The 16,055-nt window shown below is 42.3% G+C and overlaps 1 protein-coding gene across 3 annotated transcripts in view; it reads right to left on the bottom strand.

Moving 5' to 3' along the window:
- Positions 1-8,970: 8,970 nt before the first annotated feature.
- The window catches only part of ABRAXAS2 (abraxas 2, BRISC complex subunit), a 209,065-nt gene continuing 201,980 nt past the window's right edge, over positions 8,971-16,055 (bottom strand). For all 3 annotated transcript variants that reach the window (XM_033943580.1, XM_033943579.1, XM_033943577.1), the window contains exons 8-9: positions 11,806-11,917; positions 8,971-9,978 (exon numbers count right to left, since the gene is read on the bottom strand). In XM_033943580.1, coding sequence (XP_033799471.1) covers positions 9,533-9,978; positions 11,806-11,917 — 558 coding nt within the window. In that variant the 3' untranslated portion in view covers positions 8,971-9,532. The remainder of the gene's footprint in view (positions 9,979-11,805; positions 11,918-16,055) is intronic.

Here is a 16,055-nt window from a genome sequence, read left to right as displayed (position 1 = left end):
TGATGCCGATAAAGTCAAGGTTATCTTTTTGTGCCATAGCTTCCAATTCCCCCATCTTGTTTCTTAGGCTTCTTGCATTCATGTACATACACTTGAGTTCACAGCCAGTTACTTTCTTACAATTCCTTCCCTTTTGAGTCCCTTTTGATACGTCAGGATTTCTGTCTTGCATATGATCCAATGAGTTGTCCCCGCTATCTTCCTGCACGGTATCCTCTGGGTATACCAGTTCCCGAACCATCAATTCTTGGTCAACTGTCGGCTTTCCCCTTCTTCCTAGTTTAAAAAAATCTCAATTTCTCTCTTGATGTGGTTTGCAAGTAGCCTCGTTCCGTCTCCGCTGAGGTGGAGTCCATCCTTCCTGAATAGCTTGCTCTTCCCCCAAAATGTTGTCCAGTTGCACACGAAGTGGAATCCTTCTTCTTCACACCAGTGCCTCATTCATGCATTTACTGCTTGCAACTCTGTCTGCCTCTTCTCGTCGGCCCTGGGTACTGGCAGAATCTCTGAGAATGCTACCGTCTGCGTTCTGGTCTTCAGTTTTCCTCCTAGCATTTGGAACTGGTCCTTCAGTCCTTCCCTGCTGTAGTTCCTGTTGCTCACATTGTTCGTCCCCACGTGGATCACCACTGCCATATCTTCCTCTTCCACGCTGTCGATGATCCTGTCGATGCGGCTCACTATATCTTCTACCTTGGCTCCCAGTAGGCAGGTCACCAGCTGATCCTGCCTTCCTCCTGCTATGTGGCTGTCGAGTTGTCTGATGATGCAGTCCCCCACGATGATTGCTGTCCTATCTTCTCTTGCCTTTCTAGCCGCTGGTCCGTGTCCCTGGTGTATGACCATCTCTCCAGCAGTAGGTCCGTGTCCTCTGTGCACTTCTATCTTCCCTCATCCTGGCATTGGCTTGCACCGTACTCGTCTTCTTGTGGGTTCCCTCTGCTGTTTCCAGGTCTCGCTGATGTATCACCCATTTCTTACTTGTGGTTGTCCTCTAGATGGTCCTCACTCCCTGTAGGTGGATCTTGGAAGTTCCACTCTTGCTGGTGATTTTCCACAGCCTCCCTGAATGCCTCCTTGATGAACTTCTCTAACTCCCGGACTTCTTCCTCAATGGTTTCCTCTGTGTTGACGTTTTCTGCCTCTCTATCCTCTTCCTCCATTGCTCAAAGTGCTTTTAGTTCCAGTATTCTGCCTTCCAGGAGTCTGACTTGTTTCTTCAGGCTCTCTAATGCCTCGCATCGAGTGTATACATAAGACCACCTTCCAGAGGGGAGGTAGTCATACATATGGCAGACGGTGCAGAAAACTGGATAGCTCAACTGCCTGCTTCTGTCTGTTGCTTCCATTGCTGTCCGCTTGCCAGTCTGCCATCTGAAGTGGCTTCTCCCTGTTTCCTTATGCAGCGTCCTTGGTGATAATGTGAGATCCCTCACCTGATTTTAAACCTGCTACCCTTGCTTGCCCATTGCTTATGTGTCCTCTGTGTCTGCTGTATTTGTCCTGCTCTTCTTGCAGTGACTCGTCCCTTAAGGCCTTTCGCAAAGGCGCTCTTGCTAAGGCGAGCACCTTTAACGCTCGCCTTTGACGCACGCCGAAAGGCTGAGCGTGTTGGCTCCTCCCCTTTTAAGGGGGAGCTCCGGTGGATGATGTCAGGATGGGCAGAGCTAACTCTCGCCACTGCCCCTTGCTCTCTCTGCTTTCTTCTGCTCTTTATCCCCTCGCGTTTGCCTGCTTTCCTCCCCTGTAGTCTCCTTCTCCTGCCCGAGCCTTTAGTTTGCTGTTGGCTCCTCCCTTTTTAAGGGGGAGCTCCGGCGGATGATGTCAGGGTGGGCGGAGCTAACTCTCACTGCTGCCCCTTGCTCTCTCTCTCTGCTTCCTTCTGCTCTTTTACCCCTTCTTCTCTCCTCTTGTGTTGCCTGCTTTCCTCCCCTGTAGTCTCCTTCTCCTGCCTTCTGCTCGCCTGCCCAATGACACATAGCTGTTCAAAGTTGTTAAATTACAAGAAAATTGTGAAAATTGCAAGATGACCTTGCGAGATTGGGCATCAAAATGGCAAATGACGTTTAATGTGAGCAGGTGCAGGGAAAGAGGACCTGAACTACAGCTACATAATAATACAAGGTTCCACTTTAGGAGACACCACCCAGGAAAAGAACATAAGAACATAAGCAGTGCCTCCGCCGGGTCAGACCATAGGTCCATCCTGCCCGGCAGTCCGCTCCCGCGGCGACCCAAACAGGTCACGACCTGTCTGAATCACCAGAAGGGGCTCCCTTGCCATCTTGGTTTCTCATTGAAGTCCTATCTTCCCATCATAGCCCTAACCCTCCGGTCTTGCACATGCACGACCTGTTGGGTTTCTATACTTATTACCTGGGTAGCTTTCTATACCTGTGTTACATCCCAGCACCTCTCTCAGTATCCCACGATCCCTTTATCCCTCAGGAATCCGTCCAATCCCTGTTTGAATCCCTGCACCGTACTCTGTCTGATCACTTCCTCCGGTAGCGCATTCCAAGTGTCCACGACCCTTTGGGTGAAAAAAAACTTCCTTGCATTTGTTTTGAACCTATCTCCCTTCAGTTTCTCCGAATGCCCCCTCGTACTTGTTGTCCCCTTCAGTCTGAAGAATCTGTCCCTATCCACCCTCTCTATGCCCCTCATGATCTTGAAGGTCTCTATCATATCTCCCCTGAGCCTCCTTTTTTCCAGAGAGAAGAGCCCCAGCCTATCCAACCTCTCGGCGTATGGGCAGTGTTCCAGCCCTTTTACCAGTTTCGTTGCTCTCCTTTGGACTCTCTCAAGTACCGCCATGACCTTCTTGAGGTGTGGCGACCAATACTGAACGCAGTATTCCAGATGTGGACGCACCATCGCTCGATACAATGGCATGATGACTTCCCGCGTCCTGGTTGTTATGCCCCTCTTTATGATGCCCAGCATCCTGTTGGCTTTTTTCGAGGCTGCTGCGCACTGTGCAGATGGCTTCAGTGATGCATCCACTAGCACACCCAAGTCTCTCTCGTCTGCTGTCTCCCAACAATGCCCCCCCCCCCAATTTGTAGTTGAACAACGGGTTCTTTTTCCCTATATGCATGACCTTGCATTTTTCCACGTTAAAGCGCATTTGCCATTTGTTTGCCCAGTCTTCCAGGATCAAGGTATCATTGTTGATGATATGTTGAAACCCTTTGCGCAGTGCAGTAGTGGCTAGAAATGAAAAAGAATGTTAGGAATTATCAGGAAAGGAAAACAAAGATGATAATGTTATAATGCTTTTGTATATAGCTCCATGGTGTGGCCACATCTTGAATACTGTCACTGAATTCTGGTCACCATATCTCAAAAAAGATATGACAGAATTAGAAAAGATACAGAGAAGGGTGATAAAAATAATAAAGGAATGGAACAACTTCCCTATGAGGAAAGGCTAAAGTGGCTAGGGCTCTCCAGCTTGGAGAACAGATGGCTCAGGGGATATATGACAAGAGGTCTATAAAATACTGAGTGGAGTGGAATGGATAGATGTAAATCACTTGTTTACTCTTTCTAAAAATTACTAGGAGTAGGGAGCATGCAATGATGCTACTAAGTAGTAGATTTAAAACAAATAGGAGAAAATATTTCTTTACTCAACGTGTAATTAAACTCTGGCATTCACTGCCAGAGAATGGTGACAGCAGTTAACTTATCAGGTTTTGAAAAGTTCATAAGCCATTATTGAGATGGACATGGGAAAATCCACTGATTATTCCTAGGATAAGCAGCATAAAATCTGTTTTACATTTTGGGATCTTGCCAGGTACTTGTGATCTGGGTTGGCCACTGTTGGAAACAGGATACTGGATTTGATGGACCTGTGATCTGTTTCAGTACAGCAACTCTTATGTTCTGTGTGTAATGGAGTTTGGACTTCTTCCCACTCAGGGGTCTTTAAAACTTTGGTACATCTTACTAATCTGATCTGGTTTAGCAGGATAATAAGGAAGATCAGCATTTGTTCTTACCTGCTAATTTCCTTTCTTTGAATGCTGCTACATCAGTCCAAGACATTTCACAAAAAGTCCAGCAGAAGACAAACCCACGATGAAAACAGGAGATAAGCGAGAAGTGGGATGGGACAACAGACTTTCCATAGTAGAAAGAGCCAAAAGGATCATGTAAAATAAGCATTTATTTTACCCATCCACAATAGTCTCAACCCAACACAGCACACCTGCCTCAGGAGTCATATATACTGCGTGAAAATGTAATGAATAGATGGATATAATAAATGCTTATTTTACATGATCCTATCCCACTTCTTGCTTATCTCCCGTATATCATTCCAAGACCCATCAAATAAGACTTTCTCTTTTGGCTTCCTCCAGCAGTTTAGTGAGGTTCTCTCTCTCCTTGGGTCAACCATGTGGATGTGAACTGATATATTTAAGTGCCTTTCAGATATGCTTTGTCTATACTATACTGGTGAGTTCCAGGCATATTAGTGGCATCACTGAAAGCTCAGTGCTTTCTGCTTCCAATCTGCTGACTGGGGAACATAGTCCATTTGTCTGGACTAGGCTAATAGGATGCAGGGACATTTTTATTTTTGAAAATGGCCAAAAAAGATAGACGTACTAAGGACCAAAATGTCTACATAGGTCATTTTCAAAAATAAAAGATTATGGACATTTTCTCTACTGGATTTCTGGATGTTTTTTTTCCAAAACGTCCAAATTAGACAGATATCCTATCGAAAATGCCCCTCTCAATGATATGTTTTATTTCCTGTGAGTCATCACCTACAGAAGATAGTTTCAGGGAGGGTTTCTCTCCCCATTTCCTGTGAAAGACTGAAGCAAAAATATCATTTACATTTTCTGCTATAACCTCTTTCCTGAATGGCTCGTTTACCACCTGGTCATCTAGTGGTTTAACTGACTCATCTTGGTTTTTGTGTATTTAGAACATTTTTATTATCAACATCTTTAACAACTTTCTCCACAACTATTTTTCTTGGCCTTCCCTCTTCCTTCCTTTATCAATGCCTGATATGTATGAAAATAATTGTTTATTTATTCCTTTTCATAGGTACTACAGTTAGATTGTGAATCCATTGGGACATAGAGGGAAATTACATTGTATAAGTCAAATTTTATTTGTTTGTGTAAACTGCTTCGAAGCCAATGTGATGATTTAGGGGTATATAAGCACTGCATCAAACTAAACTAAATTATTGTTTTATATATAATTTGCCAGTGGCCTAAGCTTTCCTCCCTGTTCTTGATTGGGACCTGCTTTCCATTTGATGCCTTGATCGCCTCTTTTACACAACTAGGGGGACAGGTTTAAAACAAACGCAAGGAAGTTCTTTTTCACACAGAGGGTGGTGGACACATGGAACACCCTTCCGGAGGCCGTGATAAGAAATAGCACAGTACAGGGTTTCAAGGATGACCTGGATAGGTTCCTGGAAGACAAAGGGATTGAGGGGTACAGATAAGAGCAGTGGAAGGTTTAGAGATAAGTGTAGAGGTAGGCATAAAATTAGTCAGGGACCGCTGATCAGGCAATATGTCTGATGGGCCGCCGCGTGAGCGGACCGCTGGGCTGGATGGACCTCTGGTCTGCCCCAGCGGAGGCGACTACTTATGTACTTAGTTAGAGCCATGGTTCCATTGGCCCTTTTATAAACCTCTAGAATATCTTTTAGCTGGGCTTTGAAGATGGTATATTTAAACAATATCAAATGCCTCCTGCAGATGTTTACCCCTCTCAACTGTTCCCTCTTAATTTTCTTCTAATTCTCTTATTTTATCAGTATCCCATTTTAAATACAGTATTTACTTACAATTTTCCCCTCTTGTGATTTCATTAAATTTGATTGCATCATATTTTATTTTGTTCTTGCGAGGCTTATTGCCAAATTATTCCACTATGGTTACCCTCCTGTCCCAGGTCTACATTTTAGTGTGAATGGGCTCAAATGCAGCTGCCTCTCTCACCAGTTTCTGAACCACTTATTCCATCAGTCACTCATTTATGGTATCTAGAAACTTACCTTCTCTTTTATTAATGCGTAGCGTGGGTTTTAGCGCCGGCAGCGGTGGTAACTGCTCAGATGCTCATAGAATTCCTATAAGTGTCGGAGCCGTTACCACCGCTGCTGGTGCTAAAACCCGCGTTACACATTAGTAAAGGAGGGGGTTAATCTCATTTATGTGATGAGACATTCACACAAATATTAGAATAATTGGAATCTCCCAATATTAGTTGTTTCTAATCTTTGGAATTATTCACAGTCTTTCACCAAGTGTTCAGTAATAAAACCCCCGGCTCCCCATCACACATAGAATTTCTATCAAGATTGAAGAATATAGTTTATTTCTTGCAGAAATTTTATCCTACTTGCCTCCATACCACCCTTAACATGCAGTGCCACCCCACCACCAGTTTGATCTGCTTTGTCATTTCAATATGTTTTCCACCTTAGAATCACAGTTTCTCTTTTAATTTCCTCTTTGGAATACCTGTCTATATCTTCGTTTAGGGCCACAGGGCCCATTTAATGCCTACAGGCCATGTGGTACATACACATCATGCATCAATTGTTAGTAGATTCCACAACAGGGCAGGAGGAGATCCTATGATAGTGGTACCCACATATAACCTGATAGATTTTAGTGCTAGGAAGGAGCCAGCTCTCTAGGCCAGTGTTTTTCAACCTTTTTTGGGCAAAGGCACACTTGTTTCATGAAAAAAATCACGAGGCACACCACCATTAGAAAATGTTAAAAAATTTAACTCTGTGCCTATATTGACTATATATAAAGTAATTCTCTTGAATAGGAATCAAATAAACACAAAGAAAGTATTTTATAATGCTGCCACCGCCAACAACACCGTTGGCGGCGGTGGCACCCAAGTGGCTAAAGAGCCGCAGTTTGCCGGCCTAGGGACAACACTGGAGGGTGGCCAGCTGTGCACCCCCTTGGGATGTAAACCCGGGGTGGGGCAGACCGCCCCCCCCACCCTGGTATGCCACTATCTGTACCTCACTCCCTCCCTATGACCAAAAATTCTCCTTTCTTCTATTCCCCGTGTACACAACCATCTCTTTCCCTCCCTTCCTCTCTCCAAAGTCCATGCCTTCTGTGTCCAAACACTCATTCCCTCCCCCACCTCAGCATCTCTTTCCCTCCCTTCCTCTCTCCCAAGTCCATTTCTTCTGTGTCCAAAAACGCATTCCCTCCCCCACCTCAGCATCTCTTTCCCTCCCTTCCTCTCTCCCAACTCCATTTCTTCTGTGTCCAAAAACGCATTCCCTCCCCCACCTCAGCATCTCTTTCCCTCCCTTCCTCTCTCCCAAGTCCATGCCTTCTGTGTCCAAAAACACATTCCCTCCCCCACCTCAGCATCTCTTTCCCTCCCTTCCTCTCTCCCAAGTTCATGCCTTGTGTCCAAAACGCACTCCCTCCCCCCTTTTGTGTTCCGTGTTTGCCTACCAGCCCATCTTTGCAACTATCTCAGCAAAACGAAGCTCAAGCCGCGAGGCTTGTCTTCTGCTTCCTGTCTGCCCTGCCGCACACAAATAGCCGAATGGAAGTATTCTCCGACGTCAGCGCTGACGTCGGAGGGCAGGCTTTGCTTAAGCCCTCCCTCCGACGTCAGCGCTGACATCGGGGAACGCTTGCGATCGGCTATATGTTAGCTGCAGGGCAGGCAGGAACAGAAGACGAGCCTCCCGGCTCGAGATGTATTGAACTCAGCAGGTCCCCCGTTCAGCTCTCTCCTGTCCACGTGGGGCGGATCGCCCCTCTCCCTAGACTGGTGGTACTGCCCTGATGGCGGCCCTGACCGTACGGCACACCAGGCAACATCTCGCGGCACACTAGTGTGCCGCGGAACAGCAGTTGAAAAACACTGCTCTAGGCGATGAATGGTCTGCTATCTTTGTATCACATATATCAGGCGAGCAATTATTTACTAATAGAGGCCATAAACGAAACAGTTTCTCAAAGAATAGTAAGACATCCCATACGCAAAGAAAATAATTAAAAAAATAATTGCATATCAACATCTAGATTTTCAAAGAATAAGGCGCCGATTTTTTAGGTGCCAGTAGGCACCCAAGCACAGTAAAAAAAAAAAAAAAAAAAGCTGTTCAATGTTTTTAACTGAGTTTCAAGGCCCCTAAAAAAATCAGTGCTGGAATCATGCCTCGGTAGGTGCTTTAGGTCACCTAACGCCACTATGGCTATGGCTAATGCCGGAAGTGGGGTTAGTTGGCGCAATTTATGACAAAGACTGGCGTCAAATCCTGGCCTACATTTCTGGCGCCTATCTTGCTTGGTGGCGCGATTCTTTATATGGTACCGTTGCGTGATTGACACATGAGCGGTGGCCGCTTTTTCAGTGCCATATAGAGAATCTGGCCCCAAATGTATAATGCATTCATAGAGATTCTTAGAAACTGAAATGCTGTGCAGTAAAAGTGTGCACTTTCCTTCTCTGTGTATGGGGTGCCTGCAGTGTTTCTAGGATGTAAGGCAGGAGACTCTACCTTTGAATTAAAAGAATCACCTGCAGCTTTTGAACAATGTACAGAACAGGGTCTACGCTCATTCTATGGCACCTAACTAGCCTCATTATTTGCCCCTGAAGATAATCCTTGAATAATAAGTGCTATGGATAGTTCAAAAGGGAAATAAACAGATACATGAGTGTCTCTGGTGATAAACCATTGCATGCAATAAAGGCAGAAAGAACAGCTAAAAATGTAGTGCTCATAAAGTTACATCAGCAGGACTGTGACCTAATATACTCTTAATATTCCACTTCCAAGGTGAGATGTCTCCTTTCCAGTAGTAACAGCATGTGACATCCTTATTAGAATAAGCAGATGTCCAATTTCTTGTATAAATTTGTCACATGTAAGTAGATGGCAAATGGTACTTTTTTCCTTAAATTAGTAGAAATATTTGAATTCTAGAAAACATTTATTTATCTTAAGGTAGGAAATTGTTTTGAAGGCATGATTGATTCTTTTTCAGCTCTAAAACAAAACTTCAATAGTAACTATAATTCTGTTACAAAACTTTCAGAGAATTATTTTGTAACAGAAATGAAAGATGCCCATGCCTGCAGGGTGCAGAATCCACCTGGTTGTTACAAAACTAGTTCTTCCCAGTTCCCACCTTCTAAGTACTGCTATTATTGTTAACTTACTTAACACAATATATGGCAATAAAAAATAGAAGGTAATAAATTTCATTGTGCCTATTTTTTTTCAGGACCTCCAGGAAGCTCTTCAGTATTAGTAAAATATGATTATCTTAGTGATTGTGTTACAGAACTTGCAAGAATGCTTCAAAAAGCCAACAAGCTGGGTTGAAAGAGTGCAATCCCATGGCCCTACTGTCTGCTCTGCACTTCCTGGCAGCACTTTCACAGTACAAATGTGCCTTTGTCTCCAGATTCCTCTGGAGTTTCAGCATACACTTACACATATAAAGAGTCTACAACAGGTTTTCCTTCTGATTTCCTTTTAGATATGAGAGCTCTGAGGGTTCCTGATGTCCCCAGCAGGATCTGCTGGAAGCTGTGTATTCCTTGTCTGTAAGAATTCACTGTCAATTGACTCTGAGTGGTACAGCAAGTTCTCATAGTTGCTGGCTTCTGACTCCTCCACATTGTTATTGGCTGCTCTTTGGATGCCTGGCTCTGTTACATCAGGTCCAGCAGGCACAGCACCAGATGAGCCTACAGCCTGAGGGCGAGGCAGCAGAACAAGGCTGGAGAGAAGGCCCCCATCCTCCGTGCTGTCTTGAATGCTAAAGTGAGAATCAGCATACAAAGGTGAAGGATTTGAAGTGGCAGCATTCACTAGCAGATGATCATCCCCATCACACTCAGAGAGAAGGATTGCAGCTGCTGATGGCACTCTAGTTTTCTTCCTTGAGCCTGGTTTGTGCACTGTGACATGCTTGAGACCTAGAAAGAACAATAGGCTGTCATCAGATTATTCAAAATAAGATCATTATGTTCTTATGCAATAAATGAGGAATAATCTGCCCAGATAAGCACACTGCAACATGAGAAAATAGCATCATCCACACATGCTCATATTAAGATCTAAAAATCAATTAACTAAACTGATAATTACGACTGAAGAGTACAACCATGCTACTGTAACAATTAGTTTCATTCTTAAGTGCACGTGCAATGCAGTAGAATTTTCTCAACACATATATCCATGCTGAATCAAAAAATGATCCCTCAAGCCCAGCATCTCTCTGCAATAGTGGCCAGTCTATGTCACATGATGGAAATACTCAATTGGGCTCAAAAGAGGAGATTCATTCTCTTGCTCTACTTCTGAACTAAGAGGAGATGAATTCTATCAGTGCCGAACTGAGGGAATGCCAATTTCAAGTGGTCTATCAAGCATATTTTTCCCAAGAGCGGGTATACAAAGCCGGGGGTATTTCTTCCCCAACCTGCCCTAAATGTCAACAGGGATGCAATTCATTTTTTTCATGCATTTTGGGGTTGCCCTCGCGTGAAAGTTTTTTGGAGTGCTTCCTGGAACGGCTTTTTGGCCAATCTCTTCCGATGTCAACGGTGGGCTTGCTTTTGGATCGATATAAATATTTGAGGGTGTCTGCTCAGGAACATCAGATGTTGATCCGGAAGGCTGCTGTTATAGGAAAGAAGATCATACTTAGTGTCTGGATGCAAGCGACTGCACCTGCTTACTGGACTTGGAGGAATCGCTTTCATAATTTGATGCTCTTGGAGCAGTACCATGCCCGCTTATCCTTCAAGCGGAAAAAGTTTTTCTGCAGACCTGGGACTCCTATATTCAATCACTTTCCCCTAGGGCCAAAAGTCTGGTCTTAAACTCGTTTTAGATGATGATACTGTGTGCCCTCGGCTGCTTCCCCGGGATGGATGGTATGCTGTTTGGCTGAGTGTGGATGGTTGGAATGGATGGACAGGTGAGTGTGGTCAGGAAAGGAAACTACGAAGCAATGAGGGAATTGGTAAGGAAGAAACTTAGGAACACTTCCAAAACATGGCTAGCGGTAAATCATGCCTGGTCCTTCTTCAGGGACATGGTGAGCGAGGTGCAAAATCTGTATATCCCCAGATTCAGGAAGGGGTGCAAAAAGAATCGAACAAAAGACCCGGCATGGATAACCAAAATAGTGAAGGAAGCGATAGGCAATAAGAAAAATTCATTCAAGAAATGGAAAAAGGACAAAACTGAGGGGAACTGGAAAGAGCACAAGAAGCATCAAAAAGAATGGTTTTGCGATCGTTGGTACAGGATCGGAAGGTTTAATGAATCTGGGCCTAAGTACCCTACATAGGCCTCCATTTTGTGGCAACCGCAACGGGACTAAACAGTGAGTACTGTAGATAACTCTTCCCTTCCTACAGCACTCAATATTTAATCCCATTGCCAGGTACTTGTGACCTGGGTTGGTCAATGTTGGAAAATAATACTGGGCTTGATGGACTTTCGATCTGTCCCAGTATGGCAATTCAAAGGGTAGAGCTTTTTGTATTTTCCTCTCCAGAAATCTGAAGCTTTTTCCTTTCATGCTCATTATACTGTGGTGAAAGGCAGTTTGATGTTAAAGTGGAAAAGTTATTTTTCTGTTATATGCACACATAATAGTGTGCATACAAATTGCTTTTACTGTGTTTGCATTCATACAGAAGTGTTTCTATAGAAAGGTTTGTGAGTGCACAGCAGAAATAGCATTGTTATTGATGAAAGGTGCAATAATAACTAAAAAAAACCCAACTTACTTTCTTGTTCTTTTTCTTCTTTCCTCACAATAATTTGCTTTTTTAGTTTATTCACTTCTGCTTGGAAAGATTCAACAACTCGCTCACTCTTTTCCACATCTCCACACACTACCTAAAAGAGAAACAAACCTGTTAATACCAAGAGAATCAGATATTTTAAGGACCACAAATAGAAACAGAGAAACATGGTAAAGGCCAAATGGCCCATCCACAGCATTCACTATCTCTTTCTCTCTCTAAGAGATCCTTCTTGAATTCAAACACAGTCTCGGTCTTTACTACCTCTTCCGGGAGACTGTTCCAAGCATCTACCACCTTCTTATCTTCATCCTATGCCCTGTCCTTCTCTGGAGCTTTATACTAAGAAAGTAAAGGAGTCATTTACTAACACAATTAATGCTTGTTAATACTGTTAATTCATGTAATTTACTGCAGGGTATATTTTAACCACGTTTTAATAAATGCCCCCCTCCCCCACTAAAACAATAGAAATAAGAGGCCAGCAAGTTTTCAAAGTGGTGACAAAAATAATGGCAAAAAGATTTGCATTCAAGAGGCTCAAAGTTAGACAAGTGAGAATATCTTCAAAGCCTGAGGAAAACGATAAATTAATATTTCATGACCATATCAATAATATAGTTAAAACTTGCTTCTATAAACTGCGTTTAATACTATCAATCGCCAAATTTCTCAAGCCTAAATCGCGTAACATTCTGATTCATTCGCTAGTTATAACTAAAATGGATTACTGTAATTCTTTACTACTCAACATTTCTCAAAAAGAAAAGCGACGTCTTCAAATTATCCAAAATACTGCTATCAAACTGATTTATAACGCTAGAAAATATGATCATGTTACGCCTCTATTTATCGACGCTCACTGGCTTCCCATCAGTCATTGCATTCTGTTTAAGGTCATGCTGCTTATATTTAAAACCTTAGTCTACAACGAACCCCAATTTATAGCAAGAATGCTAATCCCTCATAATCCTGCACGTTCACTCAGATCATCTTCTCAAAATCTATTAGCTATACCTTCTCTGAAAACAATAGGTACAAGAAGATCTGATATGTTTTCTGTAATTGGTCCACAATGGTGGAACTCTCTGCCACAACACATTAAAAACGAAAAAGATCGCCTCTCTTTTAAAAAAATCCTTAAAAACGCACCTTTTTAAAGATGCTTTTAATACTTAACTTTTTTAGACTTTCATATTACTTTTAATTTTTTAACTACCCTGTTTCCTTTTGTTTTTTCCTTATTTGTTTTTCTTGATATAACAGATGTAACTTTTGCCCTCCTTCCCCTCCAGCTAAAGTTTGTCTTGTCTTAAATTCAATGTTAATGAATTTGTATTTTTATAATCTTATTCTCTTTCATAATTGTGTACATCGCTTTGTAAACCGATTCAGCGATTCATCAAATATTAATAAACCTTGAAAACGTATTTGAACAGAGGGAAAATAGCAAAGGCTGTAAAGGTGGAAAATTTCTTCTATGCAAAATGCCATTTGTGTCTCCTTATGATCTTTTCCCTCTCTCCCTTCCTCCCTCCTTCTCCATTTACAGTATTTAGATTGAGCTCATCTCCTTTCAGATACTGTCGGTATTTCTCTAAACTTTCTGCAGGTTTTGAGGCAGCAAAAAAAATTCTGCCAGATGAATCAGATTGATTTCTTTGACTGGATAACCAGAGAGCTGAATAATGGACACGTGCTCTTTGATATGATTCCTGAATAAGCTGACTGGGATAAAGCTAAGACCCACAGTTATGACATAGATTGGAAACTGGTTGACTGACAATTTAGCTGAGCTTAAGTAGCAAATCCAATAGTTGGGAAACAAGGCTAGTACCAGACAGACTTCTACAGACTGGGCCTGATTCTATAAAAGGCACTTTAATTAGGCGCCATTGAATTAATTGAATAATTGATTACAAATATTAAAATTAAAAGTTAAGCAAGGAATTCCACATGGCACCTAGCAACACCTAAGTGGAGGCACCTTCCGACACCCATCTGAAAAGAAGGCATGGTTGATAGGTGTTTGAGTTAGGCGCCTGTAAATCTTTAGTGCAGTTCACTGATAGGTAATAGCACACTACGACCAGCAGGTAGAGACTGAAACAAAATCTTTTGGCTGTAATACAAGAAGCTGTGCTGCCCCTTAACATAAACAGTCTATGATCAGTCTCCAGCAGGTGTGGTATGCTGTTGCCAGTCTTCCCTTGGTTAGTGTAGGGCTGTAGTTGCAAGGAAAAACACAATTTGAAGTGTCTGTATGCATATGCTAGAAGCCTAAAAAATAAAATAGGAGAGTTAGAGTATGTAGCACTGAATGATGAATTAGATATAATAGGCATCTCGGAGAGCTGGTGGAAGGAGGACAATCAATGAGTCACTGTGTTACCTGGGCACAAATTATATCACAAGGATAGAGTAGATCAAATTGGAGGGGGCAGGGTTGCGCTATATGTTAAAGAGGGAATTGAATCAAATCAAATAAACTTTCTGCATGACATAGATAGCAGTGTGGAATCCTTGCGGATAGAAGGGAAGGAATATAAAGGTAGAGTTATACTACCGTCGCCTGGGACAAAATGAGCATACAGATGAAGAAATGTTTTCAGAGATTAAATGGCCAACACTATAATAATGGGTGATTTCAATTACCACAGAAAGAACCAATATGCTTGACACAGTAATAATCACTCCACTAACCACTATGTAGTACAATATAGGGTGAGTGAGAAATGCAGTATTTTGCACTAAGCTAAACACAGCATATAAATATGTGGAGAAAAAAGCCTCAGTTAATGCTTCATGGGCTCAAAAAAACTCCACAGCAGGGTTTACTGCAATTCTATCACAATGTTCATATAGGGCTCCTTTTACTAAGCTGCATTGCGCGGGTCTAGCAGCTTAGTAAAAGGAGCCCCTAGTGTTTCATTCACAGGATCAGTCGGCATTGAAATGAAAAAGCAAACGCCACAGCTTTTATCAATAGGCTCTTAATTCCTTAAGCCCCTACAAGAGTTCTTAGGTCATCAATACATCAATTCTGGAACTCTCTTCCCATTCATCTAAGGGACCGATTCAAGTGTAAGGCTTTCTTTTTAAAGATGCTTTCAAATGATAGTATTCTAGGGTCTGCCGTGCAATTGTACTTATTTATTGTTACCCTCCCTTTTGTCCATTCCCTTTATGTCTTATTTTCTTTAAAATATTGTATTTCTTTCCCTCTTTCCTCCTTATGTGTAAGTTTTGTTTGTCCCTCTGAAAGTTGTATGAATTTTAACTATGTACATTGCTTTGAAGTTTGATTAAGCGATTCATCAAATCTTAAATAAACTTGGAAACACTGTTGAAACTAAGCAGGAAAAACTGATCTGTATTTTCATTCAGGCACAACGCTGCTGCTTGTTTCTTCCACACACCATTTTTCCTGAAACTGGGTGTGGATTAGCCCAAGCTTGCTGCAATGTGTGTGAGTGTTGCAGCTGGAGTGTGGTTATCCCTTGACGCAGCCCTGAACGGCAAAACGGGACTAGAAGCAAACAGCAGCGTTGTGCCTGAATGAAAATACAGTTAAGTTTTTCCTGCTTAGTTTCAACAGTACACTATAGCGTTTGCTTTTTGATTTTGATGTTGACTGATCCTGTGAATGAAATACTATATGCACATTGTGATAGAACTGCAGTAAACCCTGCTGTGGAGTTTTTTTGAGCCCATGAAGCATTAACTGAGGCTTTTTTTCTCCAAGTATTTATATGCTGAGTTTAGCTTAGTACAAGATAATGTGTTTCTCTCTCACCCTATATTGTACTACATAGTGGTAAGTGGAGTGATTATTACTGTGTCAAGCATAATTTTTGTTTTATCTTTAATAATTGAATTCTGCTCTATTGAATTATATAGTAATATTAGATGATTTCAATTACCCCAACATTGACTGGTTAAATGTTAAATCAGGGAGTGCTAGGGAGGTAAAATTTCTAGATGTCATAAATGACTGCTTCTTGGAGCAACTGGTCTTGGAACCGACAAGAGGGGGTGCTATTTTAGATTTGGTACTTAATAGAATGCAAGACATAGTACAGGAGTTAACTGTGTTGGGTCCGCTGGGAAACAGTGATCATAACGTGATCAAATTTGTGCCGATGCCAGGAGTAACGTCACAAAAGAAATCTACTGTAGGGGTGTTTAATTTTCAAAAGGGTGACTATGATAAAATGAGGAAAATGGTTTAA

The sequence above is a fragment of the Geotrypetes seraphini genome, chromosome 4, assembly GCF_902459505.1.
Source record: "Geotrypetes seraphini chromosome 4, aGeoSer1.1, whole genome shotgun sequence".
NCBI classification, from domain to species: Eukaryota; Metazoa; Chordata; class Amphibia; order Gymnophiona; family Dermophiidae; genus Geotrypetes; species Geotrypetes seraphini.
The sequence above is the reverse complement of the archived record's forward strand: the minus strand, read 5'-3'. Positions and strand labels throughout refer to the sequence as shown.